This window comes from Tuber melanosporum (assembly GCF_000151645.1).
Source record: "Tuber melanosporum whole genome shotgun sequence assembly, scaffold_8, strain Mel28".
Taxonomy (NCBI): Eukaryota; Fungi; Ascomycota; class Pezizomycetes; order Pezizales; family Tuberaceae; genus Tuber; species Tuber melanosporum.
Genome location: NW_003299128.1, coordinates 946,295 through 967,632, shown reverse-complemented (window position 1 = coordinate 967,632; position 21,338 = coordinate 946,295). Strand labels below are relative to the sequence as shown.

At 47.6% G+C, this 21,338-nt stretch overlaps 2 protein-coding genes; one reads left to right on the top strand and one right to left on the bottom strand.

Annotated features, from left to right (window-relative positions):
* Positions 1-6,702: 6,702 nt before the first annotated feature.
* On the top strand, positions 6,703-7,842 carry GSTUM_00011154001 (uncharacterized protein; the record flags this gene model as incomplete). The annotated part of the gene is made up of 1 exon (XM_002841740.1): positions 6,703-7,842. The coding sequence occupies one exon, from the start codon at positions 6,703-6,705 to the stop codon at positions 7,840-7,842; it is 1,140 nt and encodes a 379-aa protein (XP_002841786.1).
* An 11,625-nt stretch (positions 7,843-19,467) lies between these two features.
* Positions 19,468-20,811, bottom strand: GSTUM_00011151001 (uncharacterized protein). XM_002841739.2 has 6 exons: positions 20,711-20,811; positions 20,395-20,661; positions 20,107-20,267; positions 20,038-20,050; positions 19,644-19,977; positions 19,468-19,560 (listed from the first exon to the last, which is right to left on the bottom strand). Exons 2-3 carry the CDS (start codon positions 20,472-20,474, stop codon positions 20,132-20,134), a joined length of 216 nt encoding a protein of 71 aa, XP_002841785.1. The 5' UTR covers positions 20,475-20,661; positions 20,711-20,811; the 3' UTR covers positions 19,468-19,560; positions 19,644-19,977; positions 20,038-20,050; positions 20,107-20,131.
* Positions 20,812-21,338: the final 527 nt, after the last annotated feature.

The window sequence follows — 21,338 nt, the reverse complement described above, 5'->3', positions numbered from 1 at the left end:
CCTGGACACCATGAGACTAATGGACAAGCAGAACGAAAGATTCGCGAAGTTAAGACCGGAATTAGGAACATGATCAATGAACGACAAACCAACTGGGAACCAGCCCTTGTTGAACTAGCCGCATATATCAATGCCCGATTTTCAGATACCTTGGGAATGTCATCATACAAGGCAGTCTTTGGCCACCAATACCCTCTCCTACCAACAACTCTATTCAAGAACTCCTCCGTCCCTGCCTCCGATGACCACTTAAACCGCCATCAAGCAATTCGGAATGACTCTTTCCAAGCTGTTAAGGCTGCCCGATTCCGAAGCACTACTACTGCTCAGAATCGACGACGTAAACATGTCCCTATTCCGCCAGGTGATATGCTTATAGTACATGGAATCATGTTCATTACCAATGTTGGACGCAGCAAGAAACTGCAACCCCGATGGCGAGGACCTTTCAAGGTCTTATCCTTTGACGAACATACCGAGAACTACACTGTCCAGATGGATGGACGCATGTACCGCCACAATACTGCAGTATTCCACGCCTCTGCTGTCAAACGATTCCACCCAAACGACGACTCCAAGTTCCCTAGAAGAACCCACTCTCGACGCGCACCTATCATCATTGAGAAGAAAGATGAATGGGAAGTTGAAGAAATCCGAGGCCACTGCCTTTAGCATGGAAATGATCAGTTCTTAGTCAAATGGAAAGGATATCCAACGAGTGAGAACAGCTGGGAACCACTAGAAGGACTAGAACACGCTATGAATATGGTAAACGATTGGTGGAAAGACAACATGCCAAACGAATCCCTCCCTCCAACAATCAATTATACCACCATGTGCTGGACACCTACGATGCCAGAAACTGAGCGATGGCATGCGGACCTCCAAGCTAGAGATGGATTTTGGGCACCCTACTTTGAATCGGAATTCGAAAGTAGCGATGATGAAAATCAAGCTATGGAGCAGGCCCTCAATAACCTTATCTAGTCACCAATCACCATCCGAATACCATAAAGATGTTAAACTATGTGGAACTCAATGTGAGACTGCGACAACAGATTGTGGGACTGTTATTGAACCGTGATGCTATCCAACTTGAAGACTACTTCGAAATCCTCTGGATAGACTACTGTCCTGATTGCAACCATGCATGGGTTGATGTACAGCGCGAATCTGGTATTCGTGACTACTGTGATTTACCTTTCTTTGAGTCTAAATGTTTTTTTAGAGTTTCCTCTTATCCCTGGTGTGACACTTATGATGAAGAGTTTTTAGTGGAAACTGAAGCTTTTAGTTTCTCAGACTCCGCTTTTGATGATTATTAGATTTTGTTTATTTAAACAGTTGTTTTGTTTTGGGGAATGTAACCGGTATGGGTACTCGGTTATTGGTTTTGTTTTATGTTTTGTTTAAAGTATCGCTTTGATACTTGGTTTGTTTTAAGTATCGTTTGATACTTGGTTTTGTTTTATGTTTTGTTTTAAGTATCGCTTTGATACTTGGTTAGTTTTAAGTATCGTTTGATACTTGGTTTTGTGTTATGTTTTGTTTTAAGTATTGCTTTGATACTTGGTTTATTTTAAGTATTGTTTGATACTTGGTTTTGTTTTATGTTTTGTTTTAAGTATCGCTTTGATACTTAATTAGTTTCACCAAAGTATATCGGTTGATACCTTTGATTAGTTTCGTTCATGCTAGACATGAACAGATTTGTGTATTTAAAGACTGCCTGTTTCTACGATAGAAAAAGCAGACTTCGACAAACAGTATTTCAATATACTTGGTTGAACAGTTACTTCTTTGTTCCTCAGTACACCCTTGAAGCCTCCTTTAGTTCTCAGCTCTCGCCTCCTCTCGGGAAGAGCAGGCCACCTGCCAACTATCGTATTAATTACCGATAACGTGAATAGCACCTTACGAACATGTCACATGACCTCTCTCACCACGTTCAGCAGATGCTACAAGCTGGTAGTAGAACAGGTAAAGTAGCTGTTCACAAATTCTTTCACGATAACAGAACCAATCGATACCTCCCTTTCTCTTATTACCCGTTTTCTTTTTTGTAATCTTATATGGATTAGCTGGTCGGCTATGAGGTCTCTGACCTTTAGGAAGAGCTTGGTGACTCTCCATTTCTTTTTCATACCAATTATCCTGAACCTCTCAGATAGCTTCTTCCACTATCAGATTCTCCTTTGCTAGCATCTCCAATGCTAACTCTTTGTCTTCTGGAGTTTCCTCCTCCTACCTAAAAAAAGGACATTCTATACAGGTGATCCTGTAAGCAATTGCGCCCCAAAACATTCAATGTGTCTGACCGGGTCGCTCAATATTCACACAGTCTGGGTGGTACTGCTCACCAGCCTTGCGTATAACTCTTTCAGGCCCATAATGATCACCAACAACCAAGTACATCTCATCTATTGAAATCCAGCCATCAAGGTACCCTTGTACTGGCTGCTCTTTCAGCTGATCACTGAAAAGCTTTCGCTTATGGAGGTTATCAGGAGAGATCTTGGGCTTTGTTCATGGAATATGGTGATCATATCCTGCCACTTTCAATATGTAGGCAAGTGACATGCGATGGATTTCAAAGGGCATTTCCTTTACTAATGTTGCAAAGGACTTATAGCGCTGCTTGGCATTCCATGTTGCTGTCTCAATAATAGCTAGCTTCTGCTCCTCCTTGAATTTCTTCGGCCTTTCAGAACGTGGTGCTGGCTGGAGGTTCTCGTCATCCAGAGCAGAAATCTGCTTCTGTGTCTCACTCTTTGCTGCACCAATCTCAGTCCGAGCGATAATATCATGTATGGTGCTCTTGGGAATTCCCAACTCATTGCCAATCTCACGTTCTGATAGCGGGTGGCGTTCTTGGTGACGATACAAGGCCAAAATTGCACCACAGTAGGATGGACGAATCTCCTGATTGGGGACCCGAGGCACAGGTCCTTTACATGAGATTGGTGGAGGACGGAGAGTCATGAGTTTGTGTTAGGAATACCGAGATCCGATACCTAGGAACCACCCTAGGTAGGGTAACCTCTCCCGAAATCAAAATCTCAGGTCTCCAACACCCCCCTCCGGCCCCCTTACGGGGCCCGCGCGTCATCATACATATCGATCTAAGTTGCGTCCTGTGAGTATTATACCACAGAATCGAAGGTGTTAAAATAACACCGTATACGTTGCCGCCGTCTGTCCGACCAGATCCTGTTCGCAGGATGTATAAGAGGGGACCTTCGGCTAGGTCTGGGAAGTATAACGGAGTGAATCCGTCAACAACCCAGAAAGTTACTAGGCTTCAAGAACGAGATATCTTCGGCATAGGCCGTAAGTAACGGGACGTTTTCGCACAAAAAGATGATGATGAATAGTAAAGAATCTTAATGAAAGACCAATACATTCACATCTACCCTACGATAACCAGAAGAGTCTGGAACTCCTGACAATACTACCATCGAACCCAATGAAGTTCGAGGAGTGTTACAACTAGGTTCCGGTACATACTACAACCGAAGGGGTGACTCCCAAACCGGTAACAGTAACCAGAATCCTACTACCCACGGCAACCAAGGGTTACCGACCGAGGGATTATCTACCAATCCTATGGAAAGGCTTCCCGCAAGCAAGTAGGAAGTCCTCCAGAAAAGACCTATCGGTTGGGTATGGAGTTATGAAGAGTTGAAGTTAGATGACCTAGAAAGTCGGTAATAACAACTATCTTCGCAGATGCAACCCGCAGACGAAACTGATCATTTCGTCGACAAGGGAGATGATTGGAGCCAACACAGTTCGACTTGAGAATTGGGCCATTTGTCTAAAAAGACTCTCACCATCGGATAATTACTATTGGAAACCGCATGACTTCCAAATAGTCATATTATAATTATCAAAGAGGGTGTGATGATTTTCAGGGTCTCCAGGTGTTCGCACCTTAGAAGAAAACCCGATGTTGCGAGTTATATTGGAAAAAGGTACATGGTTGTATGTTAGTTAGATGTAGTCCGCGAACACTCAGACGCGGAATATAAATATCGAAGTGCCTCCCAAGCTTTAGACATCATCAAGCAACGGAGAAGAGACCTTAACAATATAATATTGTTCTTACGATTTTACTTTACTTTACCCTACTTTACTTCGCTCTTAGTAGTCATAAACGAAACGAGTGAAGTTCGAGCCTTCCTAGACAATCTCTGTCTATAAAAACGAATCTTGATCGGCCTAGACAACTCTGAAGTCTATCAGGTTGTCTCCGCCTAACAGTTTGTAAGAGATGAGAGTATAGTATTTGAGACTTTGGAGAGGGAATGCCAGTGGCGATGGATTGGCTAAGCGATACCGGTACACAGACTTTAGTTTTGTGATATGCCAATGCTACAGCGGCTGTTTCAAAATTTGTGCTCGGTCTTGGCATGCTTGCCCGGAGACTTTTTCTCAGCGCGAGTAGGGGGTTTACGGGAATACCGGTACGAGAAGTATCATACTCGAGTAAACCGGTATTGCTTGGAAAATTATTTTGAAGGGGTTGGGGTTATTAGCAGAGCCTCACATTATTATTGCATTATTATTATTGTAGGCTAGGGCATCATAGGTTACCGGTACACTACCAGGGATCGTTCCAACATATCATATCTTATCAAATCTTGATGGATCTAATCAGATTAACTAAACAACTGCACGCACAATTATTTTCGCGAAATTTGCCCCCAGTGAAACTTATCCTTCCTCACGCCTCTCACGTCGTCCCCAATCTTTCCCACCAACAATCTCTACAAACCACCTTCTTTTTTGGCAACCCTTTACCTTTTTCTCAGAGGGAGTTGTCAATGCGATTCTACATTTAATCTTTTAATCATGCGTCTTCAAATTCATGTTGTCCCGGGCGGTTCTCCCGCTACGGCTCCGGCGGCCTGTTCCTTTCTCGAAATCGCGTCGCCTACACTTACTCTAGAGGCCCTCTGTACCTCGATATCTAATCGCTTCGAGAGGCTCTATCCCCATCGACTGTACGGTCCAAACTTACCCATTCCTTTCATTGTTTTCGTTTGGTCTGCTGACGGTGTTGGTGGATTTAGACCGCTAAAGATCGATAAGATCCAGGATTCCAACGGCAACGATCTCGATCTGGGTTATCTCGTTTCGGATGTGTTCAGTGATAAGCTAGAGGATAATCTGAACTCGATTGTTCGCGTTCTACAGAAATCTACTTTGCGCGAGTCTTCAATTCCTCCCGAGTCAAGTCTACGACCTCAGTTTGCACGGAAACGGAGAAGGTTAGGCGCTGTGATGGAGGTCAGCAGTAACGCTAGCCAGGAGCCGGCTCCTTCCGCCCACTCCTCCGAGAGAGGGAGGATAAGGGAGAGATTTCCGAAGAGGCCACGAATAAGCGACTACGTGGTTCAGGACTCAATGGACGATAGGGAAGTGGGAGAGGAGCGTTGGAGGCGGAGGACTGGTCATGATAATAAATCCGATGCCGGGCATGATGGTAACGGGATGATTGAAGTGGCTGCAACTCAGCAAAGTGGTCAATTGAGTCCTTCGTTGGGCAACCGAACTCCTTCGCCCGAGATCGCAATCACGGGAACGGTCGAGCATCCGGGTCAAGTACCTTTCATAGAGGTGAAGGTTGAAGATAGGGAACCGGTGGGAGAGATCCATGATCTACACTACTCCTCAGCTTACCTTCCCCGGGAACCCGACTCTGCGGAACCAAACCATCACTCTTCACCGCCTCTACCCCCTAATCCTACACAAATTATTGATACAGTGACCAACGGGGTTAGACGCAGCATCTATGATATACCTACATCCTCTTCTTCCGAAGATGAGCCTTCAATGCCAGTCTCTTCTCATAGCAAAAAGGGAAGACAGCGCAATAGCACTTCCTCCCAGTCACCCAGGTTACGCAAGAAAAGAGCTGAGGAAGCGAGGTTGGCTGCAGAGAGAATTGAGAAAGAGCGTGCTAAAGAGCAGGCAGCTGCCCACGAAAAGGCAGTCAAAGCCGCCTTGGCACGCGTGGAGGCAGAGAGTGAACGACTAGCCAAGGAGAGGGCAGAAGCCGAGAGACGGGAAAAAGAGAGAAAGGAGGTAGAAATACGGGAACAAAAACGAATTTCTGCCGAAGAACTGGAGAAGCAACGTAGGGAGGAAGAGTGCAAGAGTACGGAGAAAGCACAGCATGAGGCACGCATAACAGCAGAGAAAGCGGAGAAGGAGAGACTTGGGCGGGAGCGGATTGAGAACGAGAGACTCGCGAAGGAGACGGCTGAGAAGGAGCGGTTAGCTGAGGAAAAGCGGGAACAGGAGATAATTGTAAAGGGGAAGGCCGAACAAGAGAAGGCAGAGCGGGAGAGACTTGAGAAGGAACGTATACAGCGAGAGAAGGAGGAGGCTTTGAGTCAAAAGAAAGAAGCGGCCCGGAAACAAAAGCTTGCACACGCCGCCGAGAAAAGAGCCCAGATAGCCAAAAAACGGGCCGAAAAGCTCGAGCGCGAGAAGGCCGAAAATCTTGAACGTGGGAAGGCCGAAAAACTCGAGCGGGAGAAAGCAGAGAAAGCACAGAAGCAGGCTGAATACGAGGCGAATGATCATCTTGCAAAGGAGGCAAGAAAGCAGGCAAAGGAAAAGGCTAAGGGGCTAGCACTGAGCTCCACTTCAGGGAAAGAAACACTCTCCTCTCAGTTGCCACCTCAGGTTCTGATGGCTGACTCCGAGTCACCGGCTCCAACCCCTAATTCAACACTCAAGAGGAGCAACCTTAAGACTAAAATCCTTGAGGGTTCAAGAAAGCGGTCATCAGTTTCCTTTGCGGAAGATCCGACTGAAATAGCTTCGCCCACCCCCATTGGAAAAAAGAATACACCAGCGCCAGTTTTAGGATCAAAGGTCACCCCGATATTACCTCCTGGCTACAGTGCAAATAAACTGGTTGTGGAAGCTGTCGTAATGAAGACCCCAGCAAGGCCTGCGGCAGAGACAGAGTCACCTGCCAAAAAGACAAAATTGGCCATACTTCCTCCCAAACCTGCTACAGCAAAGAAGGCCTCTCCACAGCCAAGTTTAGTACCAGCTCAGGCTTCCCCGCAGGGACAAGGGGTGGAGGAGCCAACTCTGAAGTCAAAACCATCTCTGAAATCTGATAGCGAGTCTGAGTATAGTACCAGTGAGGACTCAGAGGAGTCGGAGGAAGAGGAGGAAGAGGAGGCAAAGCCGAGCTCGAAATCATCAGTCCTCAAGAAGAGTACAGCTCGTGTCAAGAGTGCCAAAAACGCTTCTCCATTGCTGACGCTAAAAGCCTCCTCTTTTACTACCACAAACTCTTTAAAGACACCCCCGAGCACCTATCAGAGCTCTCGGCGCTCCTCCCGCGCTAGCCCCCAACTCGCCAGGAAAACTCCCATCATAGCACCTGCTACCCCATCTACGGAAACTAACTCTGAAAGCGGTTCAGAGGGAGATGAAGAAATTGGCTCAGCGTCAGAGTCTGACTTTGAACCTGCTCCAACAACTAAGCCTGCCACCGCCTCTGCAAAAACCAGACCCCCCCCACAACCCTACAGATCCCTCAGCGATCTAGAAAAAATGCCCGTACCAGACGTGCACGACATACATTCCTCACGAACACCACCAAATCCACCACCTTCAGGCACAGTCCGCAAAGCGCATGACGGAGACGATGACAGCAGCGATGACAGCAGCGAGAGTGGTGAGAGTGAGAGCAGTGATGACGAGGGGGAAGTGGCAGGTAAGCATGTAATTAATAGTGCTAAGAAGGCTGCCGCCGCGCCCGCCAAGAAGGCAGGATTTTTATCGAACTTTTGGGGCAGGACTGAGAGATAAGGGGGGAGAGGAGGGTGTGTGTGTGTTGAGTGGTGGGGGGGTTTTATCTATAGTATTTCTATTCTTAGCGCTGAGAACAAGTGCCTTAATCGAATCAGCATTGCTCTCTGAGTTCTCTTAATTTCTGGTTACTTGCGGTTACTTTTCTTTCGGTGTCGATAATTTCGTTGATTTTTTTCTTCTTCCTCTCTCATAGCTTTGTTGGTTTTGGGGAGGCGGTTTAGCAGGTCTGCAGCGCCCCTGGTTGGGGAGGGTTTAGAATACCGATGGTCTGGCGGGGGGGCTAGTTTTTTTGGTGGGGTATGTTATGGCCTTGGTGATTGTGTTAGTCTTGAGGCCGCTTTTTATGTAATGCTGTTCCGCGCGTATGAGTTGTGTCTTCATATTAGTCTACTACCCCTATCTCGATAGTATTGCTAAATAGTCTATGCTCAATATCACAATTGGCTATTGGAGATGCCAGGTTTTATACATAATTATCCTAGATATTGATCAACCACTCTAATGTTTGTTCCAATGTCCCTTGCTATAATTTGAATTGTGTATGATAGCCCAAGCGCCCTGATGCGTGTTGAATACAGGTTGAGGTTGTCAAGTGGGTTATATCGCTCTGATACTTGTAGTTTACAAGCCGCGATCCTTAATGTTCTGCACCGCTTGCAGACGGAATAAGACCCGAACGATTTGACGAATAGTGTTTTGTTCCGTGCGCGGGCCAGGTGCTGTAGTATCTGGTATTAAGCTCCTGTGACGTAGAGAGGGGTCACCATATATCACTCGTCTTTGCAATTGGTTTGGGGTGCCGATGGGAGGAACGAGTCGAACGAGCTTCCATGGTGGGTAACCTACTCGAGCACTTGGCTAGTCTGATTTAGCAATTGGAATGTTTGCTTGGGAGAACTGCCAGGCCTCTGTCGACAATATCACTACTAGGGGTTCTGTGCAGGGCATCAATGTCTCTACTCGTACAGTACTCCTAGCACGGCGCTGTAGTCTACTCGTACCCAACTAGACAACCGTAGTTATTTCGTAGATAAAATCTACCCTCACCTCAAGGTTTCCGATACCTCTGGGGTTCCTTGAGCGTGTTTCTTTCTGCAGCTGTGAGTTCCCTGGAATCGATATTATACCGGTAGGCTAAGGGTTAGGCATCGTATCGCAGCGGTACGTCACAGTTGCTTCAGCAATAGGCGGATGCGCTTCCCTAGCACCATCGAAAGAACCGCGGCTCTCATACAGTACTCGTACTCGAGTGCGAGTATAATTCAGACTACCAATAGCTGGGTCAGAAGAAGTCCCATGAGTCAATACCACCTACGAGTACTAGTACTCGTAGACTACTCCCACGCTGCCCTGGACTCATTCCACTAACTTATCCTCACATGGGATATTGCGTCAACGCTAAGAGAAAAGGCCTCGATCTGCCAGCCACCCAGACGTCATACCGATTCAGCTCCAGTGACCAGAAAGTGTCTCAGCGGAGAACTTAAACCATGTCTCCACCTCTTCTCATAAAACCTGGGGCACCGGCCCCTACTCGAGTAGTTTTCGGTCTTAAATCTCTAGTATTTCACCAGGCGACGTGATGAAGCGACAGTCTTTCAGACTCATTCCATCCACTGCAAGGTTTTTTGAGCCGACTACCACATCTACTACTATTACGTTACAAGCTCGTTCAAGACTGTTGGGTACTTCTGCGATTATGTCGTCTCCCAAGTACAAGGAAGGCCAGAAGGTTGAATATCATCCTATTGGAGGTGAGCATTCGCCTTTACGCTGATAGTATGACTGGATGAATGGATGAATGGGTGGATGGATGGGATAGGATGATGACTGTCAGAACAGGTAGATCCGGAACCTCAACTAGCACCGGAACTATCACTCGTGTCATGACCGAGCCCGACGCCGCTGGTTCTACCGGTGTCACGGTGAAAGCTTCTCTTCACGATCCCCGCTACGAGGTGCGTTATTCATCATTTCATCATACTGAACGTCGTTACTAATGCTTGTCAGATCGAGAACGACAACACGGGAAAGAGGTCGGCGGTCAAGGAGGATAATATCGAGAGAACCATTAAGTGAAAGTGTGCGCAGATATTTGTATCATTTTGGGGTGAGATAAACGTCAGCTGGAGTTGTATTGAGTAAGGTCATGCATGGTCGAGAGTGAGGGATTGTGAGTTTTGACGCCGAGGATGGTTGCTTGTGTTGGGGTTTGTAGGGGAGGAGGTGGTATGATACTTTGGTGGGAGCGACACTGTAGTGCCATACCCACCCGCGGTAGTGGCAGTGGAGGGACAGTTTCGTCATCTGAGGTGATAATTATAGCGCTAACTCTAATTCAACAACCCAAGTGGATATCACAAATTTCATTGACACATAGGCTTGTAGGACGAGGACTGCTATTGGGGTAGTCTTCTTAGGGTACCTGGCACGATGGGGTAGCGAACACCGCCCTTCCCCGGAGTAGACATCGCAATGTTGGGGACGTAATCGTCTTTGTAGTCGTTGAGGTGTAGCGGCGAGCTATTTCGTGGGTGATTGCGAAACTGGGGAACTGTTACGGATTCTCGTGGTTCTGGGAGGTGTAGGGGGGGATTTTTCCCCTTCTTGGTCGAACAGGGAGGGAGAGGGCGGGATACCAGACGAAGAGGAGCGGAGCTAGTGAAAGATACTTTTCTTCCAATTTTTCCTTTTCGTCTCTGAAGTCGCCCGAACTGCCCAAGGATTGGAAGATCCTAGTGACAGGAAACCTTCCCACTTGGACACCCGAGAGCAGCTATGTCAGTACGAGTACTTGACCTGAACGAAAAAAAAACTCTGACCCACTCGCACCCCTCGACACCTATCCTGCTCAGCACTGTACAGTACCGGCATCAACTAGTCCGAGTGACCAGGTGGGAGCTTTCGATACTCGCATGGCCGAGTATATTTCACACATATTGCGACCTCAGCTCTACTACTTTCCTGGAAGTGCTCTCAGAAGCCCGAGAGAGCGGTGTTGTGCCCACCCTACATGCAAAAAAATTGGGTTGAAGTATACTCTCCGTGGGGAGTGGGGAGTTGGTCTATCTTTGCTGTCTGTGGCATGGGATTGACTCCTTCCTGGTGGAGTGGAAGCCTGGGTACTGTACATACCGGCGGCGGTGTGTGCTGGTCTACGTCAATCGGGTTTCGCCATGTCGGTGCTCGATGGAGTCTGCGGTAGACTGTTGGGTTCGAGAGGTCGCTGGGATTGATATTGTAGCTGCGCTTTAAGTATTGAGGTGCCATCCTGGCTTGTCCGTATTATGCATATTCCACAGCTTTTTAGTACGGTCAATGACCTAGGTTAATCTTAAACCTTTACCAGAGGCAGTATCATCGGGGAGCCCTTGCTGTGAAATGACCGGTAGGTAGCATCTATACTATTGCCATACTCGAACTATTCCTAAACTCGGGCTGTGTCAGGGAGCTATGTTGTGAGAGAGGTCGGGGTCCCTGCGATATGGATCTAGTGCCAATATAATCATAATCCTTAAATAACATAATACATGCCTTTGCCTGCAGGGTAGGCTATAAAATGAGGCATGCGGTAGTAACAGTGGCCGTTTTATCATGACGGCGGTGGGTGCGCGCAGACTAACACCTCCAGCCGAGGCCTTTAGTGTCTATCAAAACACACACAGAGAGAGAGGGGAGGGGGGCTCATGCAGCAACATATGTAAGTCGAGGAGATAGACTATTGTGTTGAGCGCCGAATGATCAGTTGTGGGTTGTAGCAGTATCTCTCCACGACGCAACCTTATAGTGCCTACTCCTGGGACAAGTACCCCTACACGGAGTGCTGCATGTTGCGGAGATCACTGCGGCTCAAAGTGAGCCTTGAAAAAGGTTGTTCGGTGATAGGGAAAAAAAAAAGTGTAATTATTCCGTAGCACGGGAGAAGCTGAACGTATTGGGCGCAGAGGTGAATCACTTTTGTACGTGAATTATGTTCGAATCCTCATTGCGGAAATTTCGGCCTCCGGGTTCTGAAATAATGTGCTATACCTCGTACCTCCTACGCTTCCGTACTCCGCCTTCCTTCCTAATGTTGTGGGCCTCAATTGGATTTTTTCGGATTTCCACTTTTTCGGTCTATTTTTTCCTTGATCCACTTCCCAGTTCTGACCCGCTTCCTGGTCCAAAGCCTTCTCGATCGCGATTACCGGGATTATACTCGCACAAGCTCATAATGGCGAGCCCTGTTCCGGGTCAGCTCGGGGTGGTGGGAGTGCTTTATATTTCATGCTCGAGCATTGTTCGGTGATCATTGTTGGCCTCTGCAGTTTGAATTCGTTGACTAACTTCAAGAATTTTCCCCTGGCAGGCAAATATGGTAGGAAGCACACCACGCTCCGCACATCTACAGTGACCAATTATACCATTCCGAATCCCGCCGCCTCTGGGCAAGAAATTTGACATGTCGCGAGAGGATAGGAAGGAAAAGTAAAGAAGGGCGAAATAAAAAGTTTCGTTCATGGGAACAGAGGTTTTTCCTCACCCCACACTATATTTAGTCAACCCTTCTGAGGATAATCATGTCAGTCGGCTAGGCAGGCGGGTGGGAATGATGTGCATCAGAGAATATCACTCGGTATCACGAAGACGTGCTGCTGTATGATGCTAATTATATTCTAGTTTGCCGACGCTAGGATAATAAATATAATTGAAGTATGATGAATTCACATGGCGAAGGTAATATTTCTGTTACTTTCTCTGCTTTGTAGATCGTGCGAACATAATCTGGAGTGAAACCCGGGCATGCGGTATTTCCCCCCTATGGGAATACAAGTTCTTGATTCCCTGGAAAGAAAATAAAATGGTAGAACAATACAACCCACCCGCCTTCGATAACTCTCCCACGTCTAAACTCCGAACCCGCTTCTCTATTTCCTAAATACGTTCTTGCATTTCCGGTAACTCCTGTATCATTGTTACTCTCATGCGCTGGAAGGTCCTATAGAATATTAGCTTTTGTCGGGTGGAAGGGCTTCCACCCGGCGGAAACACATCTTTGGCTCTTGCTGACGCTTATTGTAGTGATTCGGGAGTAATGGAGGCTTGAGCAAACTTAGTGAAAACAACCGTGCGCGTTCTCATTGACGCTCCCAATCCCCAGGCAGTTCCCGCGGGCCCTCGTAAACAGGGTTTTATAAGTGAACCAAAATTTCTTCCTACCATTGAAATCTTTGTCTCTATATCGGGGAAGCGCCTCCATGTTCAAGCTAGACCTCCCAACTGTGCCGTATCTGGGAACATCATGGCCCTTGCGTTTGGTAGCCACGATGCGTGTCGGGGTGGTATGAACTACACTTTTCTTGGCGAAAAGTATTACCGACGAACTAAAAGTATATGAATGCAGGGGCAGAAGGTGAAATTCCTTCAGTGTTGACTCCACTTCACCATCTATGAGCCCTCCATTCGCTGTAGATCACTCAGTAGTCCCCGCAGCACACAGAACAAATGCTGTATCAGTGAGAACACACTGCTTGCCCCTCGAGGGTGCCAGGAGGTGGGGCGGAGGTTTTCTTGCTAATACCTGAGCCATTGTATGAGCCGAATTCCCGAGACGTTCCACTACATCTTACGTATGCGAGCACTCTATGGACTGGAAAACATCTAAAGGTGACCTCCATCCTCGTACCCAACTTGCTGTATTAGTCCCCTCGTGCAACGAATTTGGTTGCCAAGAGAGTATCGTAGCTTTCTGGTCCATGTCCAGGGGGGTCATCAATTACGTGTTGGTACACAATTGTTGGAGAAACTTTTAGGAGCCTGGGAGTAGGAATACCTGGGGAAGGTGGCAGGTGGTGTACGCACTGCTGCCTTAAGTTTTGTCAAGCAAACAAGCTCATGAGGCCACGCCCCCCCCTCTCGAACTCCGCAAAACTTCACCCCATCATTCCCACTACCTCTGTTCTGAGCAAACTCCAGCAATACACACCTCAGAGATTTTCCAACCTCTTACCTAGGCCAGCTCTCAGGTCACTCCCACTATTGCATTTACGACGATCACCGATATCAAACATGCCTCTAAACCGCTTTGGCTCCCGCAATGTCTTTTTCTATGATGCTATGCATCCTGATGTGGCCCTTGGAGGATTCGACCAGAATGGGTCTGTAACCGAGGCAAACTTCCTTGACATTCTCGGAATCATACTTGTCACTGCGGCTCCTATACGAGTTCAAGAGAGGGTATCGAGTGACATCGTATCTAGAACGGCGGTGCCTCTTCAAAAGGGAGTCTACAACATTTACTGTGACAGTATGTGCTATATTTCCCTTGTTTAAAAAGTGGCTCAATTGCTGATTTGCTAGGCCCTATCGAAGTCACTGATGAGCCTTGGGAACACCGCCTGATTTCTCATTGTACCACCCGCAGAGAAGACAGATTCCGCAATGAAATCCGCCGCTGTGACCAAAAATTTATTATTTCTGGAACGGTGAACCCCGAAAACCGTATCCGGGACGGTATCTAGTCTGCCTTTGAGGTATCTCATATCTTTCCTCTTCGGCTTGAGAGTGTTTGGATTGCCCAGGATTATGGACGGTGGATTACTGACATGGAAGATGCCACCGGATCTTTAAAAATCAACTCTGTTCAAAACGAACTTCTTCTCCGGAAGGATTTGCACTATCTGTTCGACCAGTACCTGGTCTCTGTTAACCCGGACGATGGCTACAAGGTGGTTATGTTCGACACCGACATTCTAGGTTACGACGGCAGAATTCTCAATCTCGTGTGCCGCGACCCTGATGATCCTCACCACGTGTCCAAGCAACTTCTAAGATGGCATTTCCGCCAGTCGGTACTCGCGAATGTCAGAGGAGCAGGGGAACCGGTCTTCGAGCACGACTTTCCACCGGGGACCGATATGGTGGGCGAGATCAGTGTTGGTCCATACGCGCGAGAGAGATTCGAGTTGGAGATAGCTGCTAGGCTGAGGGGAGTTTCCTAAGGATAACCCTTACGAATCTGGTGCGATTTTGCAGCCGTTAGTTTCACGATACCGGCCACTCTATCATCACGTTTTCGGAGGTCCGGCAGGATTGTGATAGATATCCAGCAAGGGATAAACACCTCAGAAGGGTATATTAACTTAAGGGGCTTGTAAAAAATACTATCCAGGCCAGTTTTTTCTTGCGTTGCTCTTTTTTTTTCGTCACTCATCTTTAGGCTAGCTATTGTTAGGTGGCTGGGCTTGCTTCTGCATAGGCAGGTAAGGGAAGGAAATGGGTTCATAGTTTGGGCATCTTTCGGGGGTATGGCTGTACGATTTTAGTGGCAAAAGAAATTAACTTTCTGTCACTATTTAGCAATCTTTCCCCTATCAAATCCGTATTCCCATCACAAGAGAAATTATCGCTCCAGCAATGAAAACAACCCTAAGGCTAGTGGAAATTTTAAGGTGAAATTGGAAAATCAAAAGATTCACATACCAAATGCCTGTAATGTATTCAGCAGCATAGAAAGCCCCCACCCAAATACCAGTTGCCATCGGCGTCTTGGTTCCATACCTGAGATTCAGCCTATCCCTTCACTCAAACCTGCATATGGTGCTCTAGCCTCTATGTACAGCACGTTCTGGATTGGAAGATGCAATTACAGAGACAACCCCCACACACATGGTCATGAAAGTGGAAACCTTATTACGAAGCGGCGATTTAATACCATTACGGGTCTTTGCTAAGTGACCACAACAGGAAACATTAACATGCATCAGGAACTAAGAGTGTTAAGTATCTGTTTGGATACAACAGTTCCGTTCGTTTTTACAACCGTTTTCCGTGTAGGGGTGCTTGGTCTTCCGTTTCCCTTCCGTTACAAAGGTTCTGAAGTGGAACTGCGGTTTGGCAAACTTGAAAACAGTCAACCGTTCTGTTGTGGGGTGGCCAAAGCCTTAGCAGGTTTCATGAGGGCAAATAGTGTGAGACCACCATTTTCACAGGTAGGGCCGTTGTAAAGCCGAACGGTCGTCCTCGGTTCTGATATGGCTACACAAACCCTCTGGCGGTTTCCCCGTCAATCAATTAGTTTCACTTAGTGGAGTTTACAATCACGATAAGTCTTGAATTTCGGTAAATTAAAGAACTTGACATGAAGCAAGGCGGTGTATCTTAGTGGTTAGGGATACTCACCCAGCAGTCCTCCATCCACTATGAGTTACGTCCGCGCTAGACTAACTTACAACGGCCCAGCAAACCCATCCAGCGGTCAGTCAGTCATCCCCTCTCAGTTAGCGCTCAGATTAGCTAAGCGCCACAACGATTGAATTCGCTGGCCCGGCAGCCTGTCTTCCACCTTAGGTTATCACAGGTTTGGGGTTGCGGCGATGGATGATGGAGAGTGATTCATCGATAAAAAAGGAGGGGCAATAGCGAAGGACCGATGTGACTTTGGAATGATGCCAGGATCCCGCTGTGTCATGGGTCAGGCGTTGGATTATGAATCGGGACTTGGTCTTCTCTTTGCGCTGGGATCCTGCGGGTTTCGGTGTGTGTCGGGAGCCAAGGAAGGTGGTGCTAAGGTTTGTACCTTGCGCTCTCAGGATTCTGATGAATGAGTTTCTATTAGAGTGCATCCTCTACAAGCGTATTGGCTCTGGCTCGATGTATTGCAGGCCCCTGGGGGTGGTTCCGTATCAAGCATGTTAGTCATCCAGGAGACCGGGCAGGAGTGAATTGTGGGCCCTATCATGACATATCACTCGGCATCAAAAAAGAAATGCTACTGCATGATGCAAAATTACCTCATCGGGTGAAGATAGTGCTTCCGTGTCACTGTTTTTTGTGGATCGTGCAAACGCAGCCCGGATCGAAACCCGAACCTGCCGTATATTCCGTGATGGAAATGTAAATTCTTGTAATTGAAAATAAAACGCATGTTGTAAGTCTTTATTGAGGTTGTACTGTACTTCTTGCTTAATTGATGCTTTACCGGCGGGCTATCAGGCCCTACTTGTGTTATAGGAGAGCGCGCCCCAACCACCTATGACATATACCTCACGCAAGAGGGGAGGGGAATCAATGACAATGATACAACATAGCGGAATGGTAAAGAGAAAGGAAATGCGAGTGAGATAATCAAACTAGTGTTGTGATAGAGTTTCTGAGGAAACTCTGTTGTAATCAACTAGGTAATGAGTACTATGATAGAGTTGCCGATGAAACCCTATTGTAGTCAACCGTGTAATGAGTTCATCTATACTCGTACTCGTAGAATTGCTTGATTTGGAGGTTCGTTTCATGTATTTGATGGGGAGGAGGCTCTGGATATCTTTCATGTGTAAGAGGGGGCTTGGCGTGCAGGATTTTCTTCTTATAGCTTTCTTTTTTTCTCTTAGCAAAAACAACGAACACACACCGCCTTTGGGCGGCGCCTGCGACAGGGGGCCGTGGACGCTTGGCTAATGTTGCTAGGGGTAGGGTTGGGTGTAGGTGCGGGCGCTGGGCTGTTGTTTCTTTTGTTGCGCGTTGATGTTATGATTGTTTTTGTGGCAGGTGGCCCGCGAGGGGGATTTCTTTAAGGGGGGCCCAGGGCTGGGGGCTGTATCTCATGCCGTACTCCGATTACTTTTGTTAGTAGGTGAGATTGTAGTTGAATAAAAGGTTTACACACACACACCCACCACCGGGAAAATAGAACTTTTCATCTCTACCGAACTGAACCTACATTTTCTTTCTTTGATTCCTCTGCGTTATTTGTGAAATTGATCAATACTCACCAGTCCCTATTATCAGGCAATTACTTTCTGGTATATCGTGAAGGTAAAGTGAGTTAGCGGGTAGGGCACAGTGCGTAGTCAAACCACCATCCGGGAAAAGGGAAGGAAAAGAAAACCCCCAAACACCGGTATGGTCGCACCTAAACCCGAACTGCGGCGTTCTTTTGATGATCGAGAGGGGCACTCCAATAGGCTTCGAGGCCATCGCCTAAGCCCGCTCCGCTACCCTAAAGGACTACATCAAGGACATTGGCAAAGCTTTTCAATCCTTCTCGACCACGATTGCCCACGGCTCCGCCAACACCCCTATCGAACAGGGGCCCATCGCTATAATCGCCTCTTGCACGAACCACGAACAATGCACCCTGTTCGTCTCTCGCCCCATGGACGGCACCCAACGCAAAGAATACCGCCGCTTTTCACAATGCTATGAGCGTCTCGGCTATCTACGGAGACTCATGGGGGAGCAATCCAAAAACTATGAGCACCACGAGCACTCATACGTCATCTCCCGCCGTGGCGTCTACCACCGCACCGACATGAACAAGATCAGCCCAACAATAGACGACTTTGGCACAACCCCCGTCGACGGTGAACCCGACACGCCAGTTCAAAGCCCAGTGGGTAGACGGTGTCACAACTACGCAATTACAGTCTAACCCTCTCGCCCATCATCTTCTCACCTATAAAACGCGATGGGGATGTCATACTCGACGTGTACCCTCCGACAGGCTCCACCGAACGCTTGGTTGTCCCTAAGAGCCTCGGAAAAATGGAGTACAGAGACATGAGGAAGAGCGGATGGGTTGACCTCTGCTTGGAGCGAAATCTCGCACAAGGCGGAACATAAAGATTGGCCATGGCAACAAGAAGCTTAAGTCGGTTGCCATCATGGTAATGAAACCTAAAGGAAGCGCAAAAGAATGAAGTGTGAGGGTGGAATCACGATAGACGATAAGTGGAGATGAACACGGAAGGAGGGAAAATTCATGACTGACAACCAACCTCCTAGCTAAAGACAGGACCGGAGATATATCTCCCAAACTCCAAAAACTCAAAGAACTCCAAAGAAACACACCATGCTATCGAACCATGATCTCAAACAATCTAGAACCATTCTGATGTCTCATGATCCACTATGATCCCTCAAGCCTCTGCCCTATACGAACTACCCTATGCCTAATCACCGCACACCTCAAAAACACATGCCCGATAACCTCCTATTCGCCTAATCGCATACCCGAACCACATCCACCAAACCACATGCCCTATAGGTAATTCAACACGTGGACCCTCATGACGATGGGGTGAGGGCTATTGTCAAGTATAAGACGGCTACCTTGCTGAAGGCTCGGAAGAAGGAGGCGAAGGAGGCGAAGAAAGTCGCAAGGCTTCAGAAGAAGCTGGAGGTTTGGGAGAAACATGCCGAAATGGTTAGCCAGCATAAGGAGGATATGGAATGGAGGTTGGAGAAGGCAATGGCTGAGAAGGAGGCTAGGGAGATGTACGATAAATGGTTCGGATGTAGAGAGAGGAAGGAAAGGGAACAGCGGGAGATGCGAATGCGGAAAAAGGAGTAGGAGGTGGCGAAGGGGGGGGGTGCAATCGCAGTTTTGGGCTCTCAATGTAACCGTATTTTCATATCCGGAGCCTACGCCATCGGTGAGTGGGACGTATATATGAAGCTTCCCGATTTTTGTAAATTATTTATCTAGCTCCGAAGAAGTATTATCCATAGCAGCCACTGATGGTGTTTCGTGGGTCTGCAGGCAAACGGCATCGTTCGAAAGGTCGAGTGATGATGAAAGGGTACCATCATCTCACCATCCCCGAATCCACCAACCTCTGGCACCACCCGTCCAGCAGTTGAGGACTAGGGAAGACGTATACCATTGTGTTTATGGTATGCTCGTGTGCGGGCAAGTGCTACCGACGGTGGGGCTGGCTGGAGATAGTACCATGGCAATTTCTGTTAGAGGATGGGAATGTCAGCGTGGGTTTCTTTATTGGAGGGTTCTATCACAATATTATCATTTGACGGATTTCACATACATTCCTGCGTTAGGCCAACCGCGAGCCCGCTTTCGCCCACTCGGCTGAGCCGGTGCAGTGGTGCTTCTCGGGGTGTGGACTTGGAAAACAGCTGTTTGTCTATCGAGTAATGTTTTGTAACCTTACTGATTATTGTTAGAACAAGGTACGAGTGGTTGTACGGGACGTCCAAGTCCGCCGCTCGACGGACCCGGTGCGGGGAGGGCCGTCTCTCTGTCCGCTTCACATGTGCTATCCTGAATGCTTTATCGGGTATGCCGTGAATAAGCCGGTTTGGCTATTGGCGGAGGGACATAGTGAAGTATGCAAATTCCGGATTCTTCTACAACCCCGACTTCTAGCAAATAAGTCTATTATTGGGTCAGTATAGCCTACTTGAGGAAACGTTGCTCACCTCCTTGTGGCCACTGTTTCAATTAGTTAGATCGTAATCAGTGGGCCAGATCGATATCGTTATAAGTACAGCTTGTGTTAGCCAAGAAGGTCACTTAAAAGCTAAAAGTGCACAAAACCCAGAACTGCCATATATTCACCAAATATGATTCGGTAATCCCGGGAGCGGAAGGCGCTGATGAAAGACAAGTAATAACTTCGAGGGTAGGAAAAGGTCTCGGGAAGTATTCGCTGCCAACCGCATAGACATCCTGTGAGCCACTTTCGCCCGACTTTGCCCAACATCCAAAGTACACGAGTACTCTAGAGTACTGAATAATTGAGAATGTGTAAAGGGGATCTCTGTCCTGTGACTAACCAATTGTATTGGTCACTAAGGCGACAAATTTGCTTGCCAGGATAGCAGCCCTCGTGGCAGCTTCTGAAGTGGTCCTGCATTACGTGTTGGCGCGGGATCGATTGCGAATTTCATCAAGTGGAAATAGGGGTGCCTAGTAGTATGCGTAACAGGTGATACAAGCAGGGCCACTCCCACTTCCGTCAAACAATCAAGCTCATGAGGTCACACACTGGTGCCTCACCGAGCTCCGCAAAGCTTTATCTCGCTAACCCCACTTCGTCTATTCTAAGAGGCATTTAGCAACATCCACCGCGGAGATTTCTCGACCTCTTACCTGCACCAGTTCTCAAATCACCCTCACAATTGCGTTTACGACAATCACCAATACCAGCGATGCTACTTAATCGCTTTCTCTCATGTAACGTCATTTTTTATGATGCTACCCATCCTGATGTGGTTCTTGGAGGGCTTATCCAGAATGGGTCTATAACCGAGGCAAACTTTCTTGACATTCTCGGAATCCTAATTATCGTTGAGGGGAGTCCTATACGTGCTCACGAGAGAGCATTGAGCCGCATCATATCCAGAACGGCCGTGCTTCTTCGGGCTGGGGTTTACGATATAGTGCGACGGTATGTGCTACATTTCCCACATTTAGTAAGCCAAGAATGTCAAAAAAGTTTGCCTCGGTTATAGACCCATTCTGGGCAAGCCCTCCAAGAGCCACATCAGGATGGGTAGCATCATAAAAAGAGAGATTTCGTAGGAGAGCGATTTATAGACATTGTTGGTATTGGCGATTGTGGTAAACGTAATCGTAGGAATGACTTGAGAACGGGTGTAGGCGGGAAGCCGAGAAATCTGCGAGGCGTACGTTGATAAATATGATACCTCTTAGAATAGGGGTAGTGGGGATGGTGAGATAGGGTTTTGCGGGGCTCAAAGAGGTACAGGTGCGTAAT